Source organism: Balaenoptera musculus, chromosome 1, assembly GCF_009873245.2.
Source record: "Balaenoptera musculus isolate JJ_BM4_2016_0621 chromosome 1, mBalMus1.pri.v3, whole genome shotgun sequence".
NCBI lineage: Eukaryota > Metazoa > Chordata > Mammalia > Artiodactyla > Balaenopteridae > Balaenoptera > Balaenoptera musculus.
This window is the reverse complement of record NC_045785.1, coordinates 17,856,135-17,876,327: the sequence shown is the minus strand read 5'-3', so window position 1 is coordinate 17,876,327 and position 20,193 is coordinate 17,856,135. Positions and strand designations below refer to the sequence as shown.

The following is a 20,193-nucleotide window of genomic DNA, read 5'->3' as shown; positions in this document are numbered from 1 at the left end:
ATTTACATGAAAAACCATAAAGAAACTGGAAATTCTACAAGATTTGTACCACGAGCAAGTGCAATCCTTCCCATAATTCAAATTCTAAAGAATACCAGGACATAATCTGAAGATGAAGAAGTAAAAATAATTTTACTAGGAAAATGTATAATGAAAATGAAAATATGTAAGTAAAATATAATATTTACTTCTATACAATCTTAAGTCTGGCCAAAGTCTCAGATTTAGAGATTGGTCCATTCAGCATCTAAGAAACCTGGTAATTTCTCACCAGTTCAAAAGTAAATCACACTGAAACACTTAAGAATAATTTAACAAAAGATGTGTAAGACTGGTACACTGAGAACTATAAAGTATTGCTGAGATAAATTAAAGGAAACCTAAATAAATGGAGAGATATACCATGTTCAAGGATTAGAAGACTCACTATTAAGATGACAATCCCAGAAGGTATTTTTTTTGTAGAGACTGATAAGCTGATTCTAAAACTTTATAGAAGATCTAAAATAGTCAAAACACTTTCAAAAAAGAACAAAGATGAAGAACTTACACTTCCTGATTTCAAGATGTACTATAAAGCAACAGTAATCAAGACAGTGTGACAGTGGCATATGGATAGACAGATATTGAATGGAAGAACTGATTTTCAACAAAGGTGCCAAAACAAATAAAGAAAAAAGATGGTGCTAGAATAGTTAACTAGATAACCATATGGAAAAATATGAACCCTACCTCACCTCTCACTATACACAAAAATTTAACTCAAAATAGGTCACAGACCTAACATAAGAGCTAAACTCACAAAACTTCGGAAGAAAACAGGAGAAAATCTTTGCAGTCCCAGTTTAGACAAAGATTTTTCAGGACACAAAAAGCACAAAGCCTAAAAGAAAGAGTTGATAAACCGGACTTCATAAAATTAAAAACTTTTGCTCTTTGAAAGATACCATTTAGAAAATGAAAACGCCAGCTGTAGACTGGAAGAAAGTATTTTCAAAACAAAATCTGACAAAGGAACTGTATCCAGGATTTACAGACCATAATGAACTCTTACAAGAGGACAAACAACTGTTTTCTTAAATTTAATTTTTTAATTTTTTTAACTTTTTATTTTATATTGCAGTATGGTTGATTAACAATGTTGTGACGGTAGACTTTTTTAAATAGGCAAAAGCTCTGAACAGACTTTTCACCAAATAATTGACATATGAATGGCCAATAAGCACATGAAAAGATGCTTCACGTTACTAGTCATCACAGGAATGCAAATTAAAACCACAATGAAAAACTACTATACAACCATTAAAATGGTTAAAATGTTAAAAACTGGCGATACCAGGTGTTGGTGAGGTTATGGAGCAACTGGGGCTGGCGTACACTACTGCTGATGAGCATGAGATGTGGAAAACCGTTTGGAAGTTTCTTATAAAGTTAAAAATCTACTTCCCGCAGACCCAAGAATTTTACTTCTAGATATTTACCCAAGAGAAAGACATGAACGTTCACAGTAGCTTCAATCATTTATAGCCAAAAACGAAACAACCTAAATGTCTGTCCATGTATCAGTGAATGGGTACATTCTGTGGCCGTATCCATACAATGGATATGAATATTACTAAACAACAAAAAGAAACAAACTATTGATATACACAACAACAATGAATCTCAAAATCAAAAAAGGCACACACAAAAGGCTGTATACTGTACAATTATATACTGTATGGTCCAATTTACATGCAATTCTAGAAAAAGCAAAACTATAGTGACAGAAAGCAAATGAGTGGTTGCGTAGGGCCAGGAGCAGGAGGGCTGGGGCCTGACTGCAAAGGGACAAGAGAACTTTTCAGGGTGACAGAAATGTTCTGTATCTTAATTGTGGGCATGGTGGTTCATGACTATGTAAGTCTGGCAAAACATCACATTGCTCACTTAAAATAGGTGAGTGTTATTGAATATAAATTATATCTTAATAAAGCTGTTTAAAAACACACATACAAACAAATTAACAGTTTCTCTTAGGAGCCCTCTCAAAGACATGTGCAACAAAATACATGGTAAGGGAATTTTACCTGATCCCAATGTTTAAGGGAAAGTGTAGAGAGAGGTGTGGCATTAGCAAATTCAAGATTTGCAAAATGCCAGTCAAGTATTTGTCTGTCTCTTGACGAGAGATACACATCACTGCAAAATGAGAACAAAGGAACACAAGGTTATTAAAGGACATTACTACGATTCTCAATGGGCTGATGTGGATGATCTCAGTGGGACTATGCCTTATGTGAAGAAATTCTAAGTCAAAAAGCAGGACCGTATCTGTCTTATTAAGCCCTTTATTCCTGCTGCCTAGAGCAGGCCAAGCTTACTGCATAAAGCAAAGGCCTGACTGTAATTCCGGGGGAAAAAAAAAGTCTTCTTTATACTGTTACCTTGCATTATAAAAGCTTACTTAAAAATTTTTTTTTTTTTTATATTTTGAATAAAGCATGGACTTTTTTTTTTTAAGCAAGAATGGGTAGCATCCCTGACTACAGAAAAGAGTAGATGTATGTGGAGGCTGGATGCAACATGCAGCACACTGTCACCATATAAGAGTTCACTATCAAAAACCCAATGGAAATAAAGTGTAATACTTTCCTAGTCCCCAGAATTACGAGAGTTTAAAGCAATACCACCTTCTACGCCACTCAAAGACAATTTTCATTCATGTACCAAATCTTATGGGAAAAGGCTATCTTTTAAAAAAAGATACCTAGATTCAAGTTTCTAGGACACCATTACACATTAAAATATAAGAGCAGAGGATTAAGGAACCTGACAAATAGTCCTATGTGCACAGATACCTTCCATTCATTAAACAATTTACAATACATTCACTGAACATAAATAAAAGCCCAGGGTGTTTTGTAATTTTTCTTTTAAATCTAACAGAAGGAACAGTAAAAGCTATCTTTCTGAGCGTTTGTGTTTTCCTTACCTTGGGGGATTGGCTTCTAATTCTTGAAGTTTTTCTTCTAGCTTTCCTTGTGTTTCAGCTAATTCATCATATTCCTGATAAAATTAAGAGAACTGGGTTGATCTTGATGGGTCAGAGACCCACCTAGTTATTTATACCACAAAGTGTAAGGCCTGGACCATATTCCTGTTCAGGTCAATCTACAAGTGTGCCTTAGCTGAAGGCTGGAGGTTGGGTCAGGGCTCAGGGATGGTTGTTCTTGGAGACAAGTTACAATGTTAGCCTAGAATTAAGACTGAGGGGGGTGGGGGCGGGGAGGTGGGGGAGGATGCAGAAGGAGGAAATAAAGAAACATACTAGTATGCTACACAGTAAGGATGAAAAAGAATAGTGACTACCACTTCCGGTGCGTTTACTGTGTCCCTAGCACGGAATAAGCACTTCAGACCCCCTACAAGTGAGGTAGTACTAACACCATGTCACAGATGAGGTGACTAAGGAGTCTAAGGTCACATGGCTAGGAGATAGTAAGTTAGGGATTTCAACCAGACAGTTTGACTCCATTCAATAACTCTGAAATCCATGTTCATTATCATTATTTTAAATTGTCAGAGATAAACTATGACAGAGGGCTAAACTGAGATGTTGGTAAGCTAAAGGATGACACTGTGAAAACAAGGCAGGAATTCTGCAGAAAAAGCAGACAAAATTAACCCATTAAGTTCTCACAGCTCCTGTGTACCAAACCCTCTTCTTCCTACTACAGGCATCTGTGATTGGCTAGTGGCTCTCTCTTTTCCAAAGTTTCCTGGATCTATACTATTTCTTAGGATTCCAAGTAAAAATCAATGAGGCATGTATGTATACCATACCTTGCATAAGGCAGTTAGATCCCTGTGTTTGCTTTTCACTAAGAACTCAGCAGTGATATCTCTGGGTGGCTTGACTTCAGATGCTTCTTTGTATTGCTGATGGAGTTCTTTAATTTTCTCTTTTAAATTTACCATCTAAGAGGGAAAAATACAAATTTACCATTCCAGACAGTAATTCATTGCCAAAGCATGTACTTTGGTTCCTCCCCTAAACTGCTATTACACCAAAACAGGGTTATACTGCAAGGTCTATGGAATTCTTAAATACGTCTTCCAAATCATGACATTAAAAAAAAATTGTTTTAATGACATTTTAAAACAGGAAAAAATCCTATATGGCTCAACACAGAGGTATCACATCACTATCAGATAAGTAGGATTGGCTCTGTCTTCCAAAACAAATGGGAGAACTAGGAATGTCCCATTAATAAAAATATATAATTAATTAAAAATTAACTACCAGGAAAAACAAATTGTCTCCAATTAAACTTATTGCTTTGGGAAACAAATTGTCATGATTTGTTTTTTAAATATGTAAAAGGTCAAATCATCACACAAAGAACCTTAAAGAACCATTCCCCCATGTTAGTTTTTTCGGATTTCTGGTGGTGCTACACAAGACTAGGGTGAAGGTTAAAGCTTGAAACTGGGAGCTTCACACCAGCTGGCCATGTTCTAGCCACTCTTCTCACTTCATCCGTACCACAATCCATGAAGGTGTGCCAGAGACCTCTTCATTTGACAAGATGAAGAAATGAGGTACAGTGAGAGAATGAGGCAAGAATCCAGTCACAAGATGCACCCAGATTTTGCATCATAAAGCCCCCAAGTTTGCAGCTGGCAGGATGAGGAGAAACAAATGGTTTCCCAGTCTGGAGCTAGGGCTCTGGAAGGTGGCATAAACAAGGGACCCCTTATAGGTACCATTGGGGAATATCCCCATATTGGCACCTCAAGTGAAATAATTATGCCAATGAATTATGGTACTGGCTGCTGACATGTTGTCTTCATCAGTGGGAACTTAACCCCAGCACAGCTGATCTCCCTCTCATCCTAGACTTCAGCAGAGGGCATTAGGCCAGCTTTGCAACAGTCAACAGCAACCTGACACAGGAAAGATCTATTTCCCCCAGCAACAATTTACCAATAATGCCATACTGAAAGACTGACAGATAAAACAGTGCCTTTTGCTAGTCATTATTTTCTTAACAATAATGAGCTGTGCAGACTTTCTCTCCCATGGAGAAAAAAAATCAGAAATGCTTTTAAATTTTCTAAATTAAAGGCCTTTTCCCCCTACTGATGCATCTTCAGCTATGAAAAAAATATAAACTTTCACCTTATTAAGAAGTTCTTTCAGTTCCTCCTGAGTTTTCACTATCTTCTTCCAATGTTCAATCTGCTCATCTTTGACATGCTTTTCTTGTAACCTGAAGAGACAATATATATGCTCTGGCCACACAGCCAGCCTTGCTGCATAAGACAGGTGCCCATCAGAAACATTTGATGGCATCAAGGCCCTCTAAAATTTCTAATACTTTGGAATAAGAAAGTTGGCTGGTGGCAAATTATTTTCTAGGCTATGTTAAATACAGTTAATTCAATACCATAAAAGACATGAATTTTACAATGGAGAGAGCCTTAAGGATCATGTAATTATTTTAAATAGCTTTACTTTTGGATTTAACTATTTCACAAGAAAATAAGTGAAAACTAGCTCAAATTAAGATTTGATGAAACTTTAAACATTAAATAGCAAATCTATAAACGGAATCCATAATACAACAAGCAGTATCAAAGTACTTACTGAATGACAACTTCCAATGCCTGGCCAAGGGACACAGGCTTATTATTGAGGACATTGAAGTCTAGTTGATGACTAAGGTAAGATGTAGCTTCTAGCAACCGGTTAAACTCTTGCTCTACCATTTCATCTTTCTCTTTAGGAACCTGAAAAGTTGAAGTATGGCAGAGTTGGTCCTTACACGACTAAACATAACCATCCATGAAAACACAAATGCTCTACAGTTTAAAAGGTCAAAATATGTATCTCAAAGGGGAAACCTTTGAGGACAATGATTCAAACTGTCTTTTCTATGAAGTGGTCAATTCCATTAAATGAGATATGAAATGTTTCAGCCCGGATATTTTCCTATTCTCATGATTTTGCCCTCAGAGCTGGGACTCTACCTCTATTAACAGCCACAGGATTCACATTGGTGCTGAGTGAAGTCATGTGGAGCACAAGGTGCCCTGGAGTTGACATGCACTGAGATAAGCTGGGCTGACATGCAGACAACACACTGGAGAAGTCCCAGAGAACAAAGACTATGTCAACACACCTGAGCACCTTCCAGAATAAGGACAGGATGAAAAAATAAGAAGCCCAAGGTATCTGCTTCCCCTCAAAGACGACAATTTCAGGTAGGAGTAGGGAAGAGAGAAGTGAAATTCATGGCTATTAATAAGAACACAACAGCATCTTAATTCTTTCTCAGAGTAATAGTGTTTTATGGCACCAATTAAGTTCAGAGTTGAATATCCAATGCTCTTAGACTATGAGTGACTGAGGTACCAGGTATGGCTCACTACTGTGGAGTAAGAGAACAGATTGCAAAGCAGATCATCAAGCTACAAGACCATGCTCCTAATCCCTGCTGTGCCCCTACCTAGTGATACCATCAGTTAGCTGACACAAATTCCTCTGCTACTGCTTAATTCAGCCCCAAAGTAAACTGTATCTACAATCCTATTGCTGAATTCATGGGAATAGCGAGAAGGAAAAAGCATGTCTAAGGCAAGCATCTCTTGCCATAAAAAGCTAGGCATCGGGACTTCCCTGGTGGTCCAGTGGTTAAGACCCCGTGCTCCCAATGCAGGGGGCCTGGGTTCAATCCCTGTTCAGGGAACTAGATCCCACATGCGGCAACGAAGATCCCGCGTGCCACAACTAAGAGCCGGCACAGCCAAATAAATACATTAAAAAAAAAAAGCTAGGCATCAACTGGGAAACGGGATTCAAAATTTGGATTTTCACTTTACCATCAACCTAAAATTGGTAACAAGAAAACAAAACATGAAAGTAAGTCCTAATAATCACTAAGGCTAAGGAAGAATGATCTACAATTAGAGGTAACTATTATGGACAAGATCATCACAGTAAAACTCTGCTCCTCGTCTGCAACTCCTTCAGTTTTGCCCTTCCCAATTAAATGGATGCTTTCAAAGCACTAGCCTCTGCCCCTTCACTGATGAGTCACACAAGTAACTCTTATCAGATGAGCCATGGTATAGCAAAAAAGAATATGGTGAGAAGTATAATCTGCACCAAAACAAAGGCAAAAGGACTGCAACTCTCCTTTGGAACTGTAAATTATGACAAGACACTATAACTAATTCAATCAAAATAATATTTTAAAGCATCAAGTTCTAAAAGATCACACATGGAAGAGATCAGGAAATCTTTATGAATTAGAGAATCCCCCTTAGCCTTAGAAATAGAAACCCCTGAGAATCTTTTGGTTTATGTTGAGAAATAAGGCAGTGAATCAGGCTTTGGATGCTTGGTGCCATTTATATATCAGGGTGGTACCTAGGACTTGGTGGATCAAACACATCTGACCTACCCATTCAAGTCCAGGGCCAAAGAAAGGAGGTCTTGGTGACTCGCTACTTGTTCTGTTTTACACAGCTTTCAGAGCTGATGGAAGTGACCTTCTTGTCAGGAATTTCATTTACTTTCCCGTCAGTTACATGTACTCTATATATGGATGGTCCACATACAGAACAGCTTCAAAGCAGTGGCTGAAAATTTTACTTGGTGTTAATTCCACAGTGATGTTACAAAAGATGGTTCTAAATTTGGTGCTCCTTTAAAAAGAAACAATCAGGGCTTCCCTGGGTGGCGCAGTGTTGGAGAATCTGCCTGCCAAGGCAGGGGACACGGGTTTCGAGCCCTGGTTCTGGGAAGATCCCACATGCTGCGGAGCGACTAGGCCCGTGAGCCACAATTGCTGAGCCTGCGCTTTGCAACAAGAGGTTGCGATAGTGAGAGGCCCGCGCACCGCGATGAAGCGTGGCCCCCACCTGCCGCAACTGGAGAAAGCCCTCGTACAGAAACGAAGATCCAACACAGCCATAAATAAATAAATAAAATAAATAAATAAATAATTAATTAAAAAAAAAAAAAAGGAAACAATCACATTTCCAATATGAAATCTATGAGATCTTCACTATCACAGATGCAATGTGAATGACTGCTTTTCCTGGAGTACAACCATGGTGATATTTTTGCATGTGGCTTCTAAAATGCCTAGCAGGAGGATGCTGTAGCAGCAAGAGGGACCAGATCACATATGCCTCTACAGTAGGACAGAAAGTGCCAATTCACCAAGTTTGCAAATGGTACAGATTAAAGCTCTTCCAGTGTCAACTGGATGGCTTGCTTTAGACAAGCTCTAATCTTTACAGCTAGAGTGACAGTCACATAGGGAAGTTCATATTGAAAAAGTACACAGCACTCAAAGGCTCAGTATCTGGGGTCCAGGGTGTGTGGTACAGAAATATTTAAAGGGACACTGTCAAGGTTAGAGGGACCAAATTTGACCTTTTGTTTCTTCCCTCTGTTTGCTGAGCAGCCCACTTGATTCGTTACACTTTCCCCTTTAGTCCACCCACACCCCCCACAAAAAACTTGACTTTTTACATGCGCTTTCAATGACAAATACTCAAATGGCACCAGCCCAACATACAGGTGCAACTCTACAACAACAAACCAGTGTGAATGTATGATGGACGGGATCTTTGGAAGGGAAAGATTTAAGTTGCAAGCTTTTAATGGGTTACCGTAAACAGTGAGGAAAATGATTTGAAAAATTATGAAAGAAAAATACCTTGACAGTGTCCTTTTAACCAGTGCAGCAGAGAGAAAAATAAACTGTAAATAACAGCCCAACAGCCAAGCCAAGTTTAGTTTTGTAAGACGGCAGTAAAATCAAGGCTTTAAACACACAGCATGACAGAAGCATTGTGAGCTCAGAAGCTGCAACTACCACAGAAATAAGGAACAGACTGTACAGAGACTAAAATGAGAGAGTCAAGGCACAGAAATGGGCAAAAGAAAGGCACTTTGGATGGGGGTGGGGGTGGGGGTGGTAAAGGGAGACGGTGCAGAAAGCAGAGAGGAATAAGCAAAATTCAATACAGGAGAAAAAGAACAACAATCAAACCAAACAAACAGACACCAAACCAAAAGACCACTGCCGAATCTGACCGATACCAGAATGACGTGACTGCATCTCCAGGACACCCCCTCTAACTCGGGGCTCCAGTCAGCAGTCAGGTCCCATCCATTGTCTGCTAAGCAGTTATAGGAATGTTGTCAGTGACACCAGGGATAGCTTTGAAACCTGGATTTTTTCCCATTAATTTTAAAATTCCACTTTAAAATTAAAGAAACATTTGGAAAATAGTAAATAAAACACTTGTCCATTAGGACACCAATACTGACTGGGAGAAAACCAAAATGTGTTTTTGATGTATTTAAACCTTGAATCTGTTTCTAAAATTAATCTATTAGATATATTCTACTTGACACACTCAGACAATGACAAGAACTTTAGCAACTGACTACCTTAAGCACCCACTACATACCTGTTTCAGGTCATTTCTTTCCCTTTGGTGAGAACCCTTGGACTCTGTTAGTTCCACAAATAATTATGAAAGGATGTTGAAATATTGGCAATCTCTAAACATGTCACAATAATTTTAGTTTAACCTGACCATTCATTCTTTTTTTTTTAAAATAAATTTATTTATTTATTTTTATTTTTGGCTGCGTTGGGTCTTCGTTGCTGCGTGGGCTTTTTCTAGTTGCTGCGAGCGGGGGTTACTCTTTGTTGTGGTGCGCAGGCTTCTCATTGTGGTGGCTTCTCTTGTGGAGCATGGGCTCTAGGTGCGTGGGGTTCAGTAGTTGTGGCATGCAGGCTCAGTAGTTGTGGCTCACAGGTCCTAGAGCACAGGCTCAGTAGTTGTGACACACGGGCTTAGTTGCTCCACGGCATGTGGGATCTTCCTGGACCAGGGATTGAACCTGTGTCCCCTGCATTGGCAGGCGGATTCTTAACCACTGTGCCACCAGGGAAGCCCTTAAACCTGACTGTTCTATTCTATATTCTTAAATTGCATCCTCATGAAAGGACCTCAGCAATGATTACCAAGGCTTAAGCACCACATTTTAGGCAGCTGGATTTCTATATTACAACACAGTGACAAAACATACAACAAACGAAGAAGCAGTCTTTCGGAAAGGACCTTTGATACAGTTTCCTAGCAAAGAATCAAACAAAAAGGCTATTGCTTGAAACAGATTTTATGATTTTCAAAACCATTTCTCAATGAAAGGCTCAAATAAATGGTTCCTTCAAGACTAAAATTGGTGAGACTCACTCCTCTAATGGGGTATAATCCTGACTGTTTTGATCCTATTATATGGAGCACCCATATATGGAGGACGGATTATATGGAGCATCCCTGAACATGGTCGGGGTGGGGAAGCCTGTGTGACTGGCTCATGCAGAATAAATTTTGGGAGAGCCAAGCAACTTTCTGGACAGGGTCCCTGATTCTGTAAGAAGTCATCTCAAAGGAAGGACAGCTCTCCTTAGTTCTACCTCTGGTTGCATTCTATCATCACAAGCTTGGTAGGTCTTCAAAAACATTGCCATCTGTCATACTCCAGTCTGCATAAGTTCTCGGCAGCAGAGCAAAATGGAGTTAAGTGTACCTAGGTTCCAGGTACTCAAAGTTCTGAGATTTAGCCAGAGGAAATCCTCAGGGAAGAATACACATTGAAGAAAGTTGTAATGCCCAAATCTGGCCAACAGAGGCCACAGTCAACCTCCACCTCTCCCATCCCCATGCACTTCTACAATTACAGTAAGACTAAAGATTAGCTCCTTGGTAAATCGTGGAAAAGAAAATTACATCTGAGGAGTTTCTAACCCAGATTCCCAAATAGCTAAGGGAAATGAGATATTGTTATTAACCCTGAAGGGAGAATAAGGACAACAGGTATATCCTTAATTTAAATAATTCACGTGATTCTATAAATGGAGACTGTTGCCTCCCTCTCCTTCTTTTACCTCATAAGGAATCTTTTAGGGGATGTAAATAACTGACTTTCCTAGAGCAGGGACTAAGCCATGTGGAGAAGGCACACATGGCATGTCTAAGGAGTGCACTCCAGCAAGTTCTAGCACGTAGCAGAGGTGCTCAGTAAATTCTTGTTAAATAAATTAATATAGGTTGGAAAAGAAAATTCAGTATTATAACTATATTTGAAGGGAAAGATCTATTTTGCAACTTCAAAAACATTAAAGGAAGGCATGAGATTTCTACATTTATAAAAAGCAGGGATTGGCAGTCATGATTTTAAAGGGTAGAGAAAGACTGCCTTAAAGATACCAAAGATGCTTCCAAAAAGGAAGATGAAAACTGAAACGGCCAAGATGCCTCTGTCAAAAGTATAACCACCTAAGCACCATTCTCTATGAATAAAAGTGGAAACTTGCTAAGTTATGATAGGTACTGAGTGTATCCAACCAATGGTATTTGTAAGAAAACTGGCATGCGTTACTTTTCAAGTGTTATCTTTCTTCCTCATAACAGTTGAGCAATTCCCAAGTAAAACTCAGGTTCTGTTTCTTCTAAGTAGTTACTGAGTCTTTGGATCTCACTTGATACTCACACATGCACGCACGCACGCACCGCGCCACCACACAACACACCACACAGTCTCTCTCTCTTACATACTCACTCACTCACTTAAGATACCTCTTCATTACTCAAAAAAAGTCAAACACAAAACTAGAATCTAAAGCCCCCAAGTTACTAGCTGTATAGGAGATGCAGAAAACACTGACAGTCATTTCTCCAGTCTCCCCCACCAATCCATGTTTTCAGTCCTCTCACTGGTGACTCCCAAAATGCTCCTAAAATATGAATTATCCTATTTCCCAACCTTACCCATATCTATTTAAAACTGCATAATTCAGAGGATAACTCCATCATCAGTTAATCTGAGGGCACCTGCTTTATTAGCTCTGATTATTTTTATAGGCTTGGAAGATACTTCTATGTGTAAGAATATCCTATAGTAGAACCAGATTAGAAAGCCCTGTTCTAGTCAACCAAAGCCATAAAATAAGCTTCCTTTGTCAAAAACAAACATACAAGCTCAACATCCTAGCTGTCAGTCCAGGACCAGAGAGAAGAGAGAGGCAAACTCTTTCAGGGATTCTTGTGACTGTTATTAAAACAATAATAAGGTAACAAAACAAAAACCACTTACTACATGATTTTTTTTCTATAGCAGCAAAATGGCTGAGTATGGTGATATGTCCTTAAGACAATATTACAAATGATATTAATAACTCTGAGTTAACTGCTGGCCTTGTATAGGATGAAATAGTTAATTTCTATGTACTAACAACAGAACCATCAAATCAATCACCCTCTTTTCCACTGAGGCTATCCACAGAGAATGGAGGAACACATCCCATTTCGTTCAACAGTTCACTGAAGAAAAATCAATGGCTGAGTGAATATCATCACTCTACGTGGGCCTCCTTAGAATAACTATTAAAAGAAAGTTGTCTGAGAAGGAGACTCAGCTGATGCAGTCACACTGGCAGAACTGCACACTCACCCCTGCCCCCACCTTCCCTGAACTATCAGCCAGGCAGAACAGAACAAGTGTGGGCATTAAAGCTGGAACACCAGACAACAGACCTTGGCTCTACAACTTACTGACTATAATGACCTCAGGGAAACATATGCATGTGCTTTAGATTCTTCCCCTGCAAAATGGGAGAATGAAGCAACTGACTGAGTTATTCCTTAGATTTCTAAAGCCATGACACATATCTGTGATTATAAGCATAAATTAACCAGGCTATTAAGCTCTTAGTACTTGTCATATAAGCCAAAAGCCAGTCTACTGGTCACCAGTTGTCCATTCCTACTCTGAGCTAGATTACTGGGAACAGCATGATTAAGAAATATTAATATGTCTTCTTATGTTTGATTAACTAACTTAAGGCAAGCAGAACTCAAAGCTGCAAAGAATTTTTTCCCAAATTTGAGAATGCTTAAAGAATCCTCCTTACCATTTGGCTGCTTCACCAAATACAAACAAACAAACCTAGAAAAATCCTATAAAGATCAGAGTTGAATGACAACAAAATGCTGAAAACCACACACCAGCTTAACAACTGTGTACCAAAATGTTACTCAAAGGGCTGGTCCTGGTGAGATAAGGAGCTTATGCCAGAACATAAACTAAATGCACCACTTCTTCCATTGACAAAGTCTTGCTACCAAAAAAAAAAAGTCATCATCTGAACAAACATCGTGGTTAAATGATGTGGTTTATTTACATTCTGGCACAAGATATTAATCTCATCCCATACTAGTAACCAACAGTTAGTTCATGGATTGGCAGCTGGCTGTAGGCCACACTTGAGCGAATATTGGTATGTTATTTAGAAACAAGTGTTTTAAAAAATGTTTTACAGCTTATCTAATACCAAGAAAGCAGACAATTTCTTTGGATATCTCTACTAGGAAAAAAACCCTCACTTTTTACTGTTAGAAAGACTAAATGAACCTGCTCTACATTCAGGAAAGTCTAAAGAAAAAGATAGTGTCTTAAAGATCAGTGATAATCTTTGGTTTGGATTCCATTACTTCTTGAGGACTAATGTAGTATCTACTTCAGAGACCCTGCTTCCTCAGTGCAATTCTCTAAATTACTGTCTATCTACCTAAAACACCTATCTGGTCATGTCACTTCCCTTGCTCTCAACAAGACTGGAAAAATGTGAGTCCATTATAGTACTCTTTCTACTTTTGTATATGTTTGAAAATTTCTATAATAAAAAGGTGGGAAAAGATAATTATTTGTGTACAAGTACCACCAGACTGTGGGGTCTTACATGGCAGGGACTGTCTTATCTCTTTATCTTTTACAGGTCTTTGCAGGGTAAATAGAAGTTTACAGAATTGTTGAATTAACCTCTACTTCATCCTTTTCCTTTCTACTTTGTTTATTTTGCCAGAAGGCTGCCCACCCTTTCCCCTCACCCCCAAAAAAGCCCTGGGAGGAAATATGGATCCAGAATGGTGGGGATGGGAACCAAAACATTTCCTAAAAGTTTGTACTTCTCTGATACGAACTGCATAAATCCTAAAGGTAGACAGGAAAAGGTGAGGATGTCCCATGGGACCTATCACACAAAATTCTAGAGTTGGAATCTTACCACTTTTAATAACAGTAGGCTAAACTGCCATATACATAGCAAACTTTCCCTTCCTTCAAATATAAAGATGATAGTGTGTTTATAGCCTGAGAATTGTAGACTCCCTCACTCCTAACAGGGGAGTTGGCAAAAATTCTGCTGAATACAAACTTTTGAGTTTCACAGACCCCTAAAAATTAGGACTGACTTACATAACCTATCATATAGCTGTTAAAACACTCTCACTCTCCCATACTGAATATCACTTCCATGCTACTACCATACCAACCATAGGAAGCTCCTATGCCTCTGATCAACAAATACTTTAACCTACCTAAGCATCAGGTTAGTACCACCACTTCGCTATTAGCCCATCAAAAACTAAAAAACTTAACAGCCTAGCTAGCCTAATCTTCATTAAGTATTTAAAGATAAATGCCTCAACAGGCATGTATAACCCCTTCCTATATAGCTCAGAGTTAAGAAACAATCACAATAATGTCGCATCATTTCTACTCTCAGTTCATATTTATATGTGTGTATATTCATTCACATGTTTCCTCAAAATTGTTTTCGACTGAACCAAAGAAATTGTGAAAAGTAGTTTGTTGTCAACTTACAGCTTGTCCATTAGCTTCATAAAGTGGGCATTTTTGCTTGATCTTGGCCAGTTCCATATTTACTTGCTTGCTAACCACAGCCATGGGATTCCCTCCTAGAAAAAACTCCAACAATTAAATTCAACATACCTATGAAGAGAGAACAAAAACCTCAATGCAAAAATATTTTTACTCAAAATTTAAAATATCAAAGCTTAGGGTACATGAATTATATATCAACAAAATGCCCAAAGTAAAATAAATATTTAAGTTAAGCATAAAGAAGAAAGCGAAACATTACCTATTACCAAAAATTAGTTAACATTACAGACCCTTCTAGATTTTATGTGCATAAAATTACAGACATATACATACAAAAGGATCATAACACATGCACTGTTTTGTGATCTTTTTTCAACTTAGCAACAAATGTGGACATAATTTCATGTTAATATGGAGCTACATAATTTTTAGTGGCTGTATAGGTCTCATTGTATAATAATTTAATCTTCTAATCTGTAGTTTCTAACATTCTGCTACGTCACTGTCCAGTTGTCTATTTTCTTAGGATAATTTCCTAGAACTGGATCCACTAGGTCAAAATCTATGTACATTTTAAATTATGCTCATATTGATGTATCTTTTCAGGAAGACTATTTGTCAATTTACCTCTCACTAATACTGAGAACAGTATCCTAACCAATATATTTTAAAATTGTATCTATGGCTTTAAAATATAAGATTAAACAGGGACTTCCCTGGTGGCGCAGTAGTTAAGAATCCGCCGGCCAATGCAAGCAACAAGGGTTTGATCCCTGGTCCAGGAAGATCCCACATGCCGCGAAGCAACTAAGCCTGTGTGCCACACTACTGAGCCTGCACTCTAGAGCCCGTGAGCCACAACTACTGAGCCCGTGTGCCACAACTACCGAAGCCGGTGCACCTAGAGCCCGTGCTCCACAGCAAGAGATGCCACTGCAATGAGAAGCACGCGCACCGCAGCAAAGAGTAGCCCCCGCTCGCAGCAACTAGAGAAAGCCCTCACGCAGCAACAAAGACCCAACGCAGCCAAAAAAAAAATACATACATATATATATATATATGTAAGATTAAACAATTTTATGAGTCTCAGACCTTGTATTACAGCACAAAACTAAGAACTACTTACCAAGACCTGTTACTACCATGGCTCCAAGATCAGCTACATAGTTTCCTTTGCGAAATGTAGCAACTCGTCCACCCACACGATCCTGTTTTTCAGAAATTAAATGGCTAAAATCATAAATTCTAGTTTAACCATAATAACCTGGCAAGGTACCATCTCAGGGCTCTTTGATAACTTAAAAAGAAAGGTGTAGTTAGAGTTTACATGGAGTACGATGTGAGCAGAAAGAGCAAATGAAGTTTAACTATTTGAGAGAGTGGTAGGTAATGAATGACATATAAAAGGAACAGAATTAAGTGATGTGAGGTAGGAAACAATTTTGACACCCAGAAGACATACTTAGTTACTGCTACTATTAGCCACCTACTCCAATGTCTCTAACACCAGTTGTATAGGCTGAGCAAGGGCCACTCACATAGAAAATATCTGTTCACAAATTTCAACACTAAAGGCCATTTTTCTACCATCATGTTCTGACTCTTGCCCCACAGTGTCAAAGTCAGCTGTGAATGATTTGATAGATGACTTCTCTGACAAATGCCTCTCCAGTGCAGCCCTATGCCCAAGGGCAGAGTGTCTACTGAGCATGAACTGTTGACAATACCTCTCATTTCTATCCAGGCCCAAGTGTTATCTTTGCTGACTGTAGATTTTCAAGTATGGGGAAATCTTACTGAGCTGCAGTGATACTTCAGTCATGGATTACATGAGAGTACTCTGTAAACTCCAAACAAATGAAAAAAAGCAAAACAAAACAAAAACATGCACACATGGGTAGGAATCATAATGATCCCATTATTCCTTGCTGTATTCTTTGTACATAGGAGACAGAGGGCACACAAATGTTTTCTGAATTAATTAATAAAATATTAAAGTAAGACTGTATCAGGAATTATTTAATTTTGATCTCCCCATACTCTATTTGAAAAGAACATTTTAAAAAATTAGGAATTTGTAAAAAGCAATTTAGATTGCCCTGCACAAAACATTTTGAAAGCTTTTATAAAATTTTAGATTGTTTAGGTTATGTGAGAAGTGTTTTGTTGTTGTTTGGTTTTTGTTTTTTTTAAATGGTAGGAGTCAAGGGAGGTCTTTAAGCCACTGAAAGATAATTAAATCTCAAAAATTACTCATGAAAATGGTTTGAATAGTAACATCCTAATAGGATGTTCTTTTTTTCCACTCTGTGTCATCATCCCCATCCTCTTTCAGTTTCCATTTCTCTCTCTAGGACTAATGATAAGGAGCCAGTATCTTGGCTTCACCAGGCTGTAAAAGATGGCTGCTGTCTGAGAAGCAACTCCTTTCTGTTTACAATCAAACAGAATACAATTCACTCTGTCCCACCACTAAAAATAACTGCACCCTGTAAAGGGTATGTCTGAGAAAGCCCCCTAATTGAAAGTTAGCTGCAAGAAACAATGACCTGAAAATATACATAAAAGGGCTATATGGATTATTTATAAACTCTAAATACTCACTGAGCACTTTTCAAAGTTTTACTGTCAAAAATGTTTTATCCAATGTAGTTAACACTATCAAAATACCTTGAGTATTATTTAAATCAGTTTGGTTTAGTTCAATTTGTATGATTCCTTAATTTGCAACAGATAATTTCCTTACCATATTTCCATTAGGCTGGGCTTCTAAACCCAAAATAAAATTCTTACCCTGGCTTCCAGAAGTGTGACATCCATTCCAAAACTTTGTAACTGACGAGCTGCTGCCAAGCCCGAGACCCCAGAGCCTATAATGATTACCTTTCCCGTCTTTTTAGCTAAAATTAAAAAATGAACAAAAATTAAAATACTTTGTTGTAGGTTTAAGAGCTTTTATTTGTCATTTTTTTATCAAGAAAATTTCTAGGTTCTTAACATGTTATGACGTCTCACAAAGTAAACAATTCAGAGTTATTTTCAAAATATGAAAACTATATGAATACAAATTAGCAAATATCTGAAACTTATAAACTTTAATTCAATGTTGAAAATTCATAAATGAAATCCTTTATCTTAAGATTTACTTTCTCATTACCTCAGCCATGTGCTTCAGCATCTGTGACCCTTGGTTAATTTATTATGAATAATCTCCCACATTTACCTCACAATTATACTTAGGACAATTTGAGCAGTCAACCAATCGATCCTTAAAGCTATTTTCTTTAAGCTCTACTTCTGCAGTCTTTAGTTTCCTTTTTTGAAAAATTATTAAAGCATAAATATAAATGTATTATAAATAAATAGATAGATAGATGTATTAATTCTCAAAATATCCCTATCTTCTGATTCCTGGCAGACATTATCCAGACACCATGAAAGGGGTAAAAAGCATTTAAAAAATAAAAATGCAACCTTTAGCATTGCATTAAAGAACTGGTTAATGAGAGAAAACAAACTTCCTACTTTATAACTGATTTTTTCATTTTTAATAAATTTATTTTTAATTGTTTTTTCTTAAATTGGAAATTCAGTATCTTTACCAAGTATTTATCAAACCAGAAATTATAGGAAATTCACATTTACAAAGAGATTTTACTTTAAATTTGACTTATAAGAAGATAAACTTGGGAATATTTTGACTCTAAATATGGATTTAGAAATCAAAATAAAATGCTAAAAAGCCTCCTGGAACCTAATTTAAAACCATAAAATTCATTGGCCAGGTCCTTACTTGGGAGGGGCTTTATCCTCTTATAGATGCCGAAGTTGATAAGACCGTGACGCTCTAAGTAACTGTGAACTCGGTGGACAAGCACAGTATCACCTACAGAAAAATGAATTTAAAAACATGTTTATCTTTTTAGCATTTTAAATGGAAAACTCTTTTAACTCTTCTTCTACTTCTCCATCATGAAGTCATTCTATTCATCTTTTCTATAAGCTTCAAGTCATGTGACTTCTTTAGAAAAGTGATTCTTAGAACTATTAATCTGTGTGGTAGTCCAAAATGCATATCACATAATTTCCAATTTTTAAACATGACATCCCATTACAGATGAAATGAAGGACAAAACCAACCCTTTTAAAAGTAGTATTATGCTCATTTACTTTGGCAAAAACTTTACAAGACTGCTGGTGGCAAGTGGGAAATGAGAAAGCCATATAGACAGCCAACTGAATGCCACCAAAGTACTCTGTGGATTAAAGCTGGAACATAGGTCTGGAGAAATTTTTAGCAATCTGTGAACTCACTCACCTGTCAACACAATTAAAAAGTTAGAAAAACAATTACAAACACACAAAATAGTTTTGCTGCAAGGCTCATTTCTGCATAGCACAAGAAGATGAAAATTCATTATCAAGCAACCATGAGCTTCTGGGAGGAAGTATCCATTTTCAAATCCAGTTCAAAACCAGTCCTACTGAACACACTACTTACTGTTGTAAGGCGCTTCTAATTGTTGGAGAGTAGCCTCAAAGGTCAGCTGAATCTTTGGATTATCCAACCACAACTGCAACTGTATTTAAATGATAGAAACTGTATTACAGTCAAATAGACATATACCATTTGATCACTTTAAAATATCTTTTTAACTTTAAGGCCTCAAATATAGGTTTTCCTTTCAGTGAAACAGTAAGGGTTATATTCCTGACAAAGAAACTAATGAAACACAAAACTATGTCAAATGAGTGAATTATTAAAGAAGCTAGGAGATATTTAGCCTGCCTAGTAACTTGCCAAGATCATACAGCTGTGGAGCAACAAGAATTTAAACCTGGGTTAGATAACTCCAGAGATCCTGAGTAGATACAAAATCAAATGATCAATCAGATATGTGGGGAGGTGTGTGTGCAAAGGATAACTCCTCAGTTTTGGGCTTGCACAACTAAATGAGTTGGTATGCCATTCACTGAATGAGGGACACTGAAATAAGAGATAATGAGTTAAGTTTCAAGACAACAAGAGGAGGTGAAAGACTGGCATCTAGACACATAGCTGGGGTTCAGAGGAGAGTTAAGGTTTAGAGCCACTTGCTTATGGGTGATAACTGAGGCCAAGTGTGTAGAAGAGGGCTCCTAGTGGGAAAGAACAGGGGAGAGAAGAGAGGACCTTAAGGAACTCTAACCAGTTCACATAGTGGCCTGTTGTTAAGGATAAGGCTATAAAGCATTCAGAGAAGACAACGAGGGAGGCAGGAGAAAAACTAGAATAATGTGTTAAGCTAAGGGAGCTGTGTATTTAGGAAAGGAGAAGTCAATTATTATTATTATTTTTTCAATTATTTTGAATACTGCTGAAAAAGCAGTAAGATGAGGAATAAAAAATATTATGATACAATCAACGGGCTCTAACATGAATTTTTTTT

The 20,193-nt window shown here is 37.7% G+C and overlaps 1 protein-coding gene across 1 annotated transcript in view; it reads right to left on the bottom strand.

Moving 5' to 3' along the window:
- The window catches only part of KDM1A (lysine demethylase 1A), a 63,615-nt gene that overhangs the window by 8,587 nt on the left and 34,835 nt on the right, over positions 1 to 20,193 (bottom strand). Inside the window, 10 exon segments of the mRNA XM_036872598.1 lie at positions 2,070 to 2,181; positions 2,975 to 3,048; positions 3,826 to 3,960; positions 5,165 to 5,255; positions 5,633 to 5,775; positions 14,744 to 14,838; positions 15,891 to 15,972; positions 17,558 to 17,664; positions 18,558 to 18,650; positions 19,266 to 19,344. Coding sequence (XP_036728493.1) covers positions 2,070 to 2,181; positions 2,975 to 3,048; positions 3,826 to 3,960; positions 5,165 to 5,255; positions 5,633 to 5,775; positions 14,744 to 14,838; positions 15,891 to 15,972; positions 17,558 to 17,664; positions 18,558 to 18,650; positions 19,266 to 19,344 — 1,011 coding nt within the window.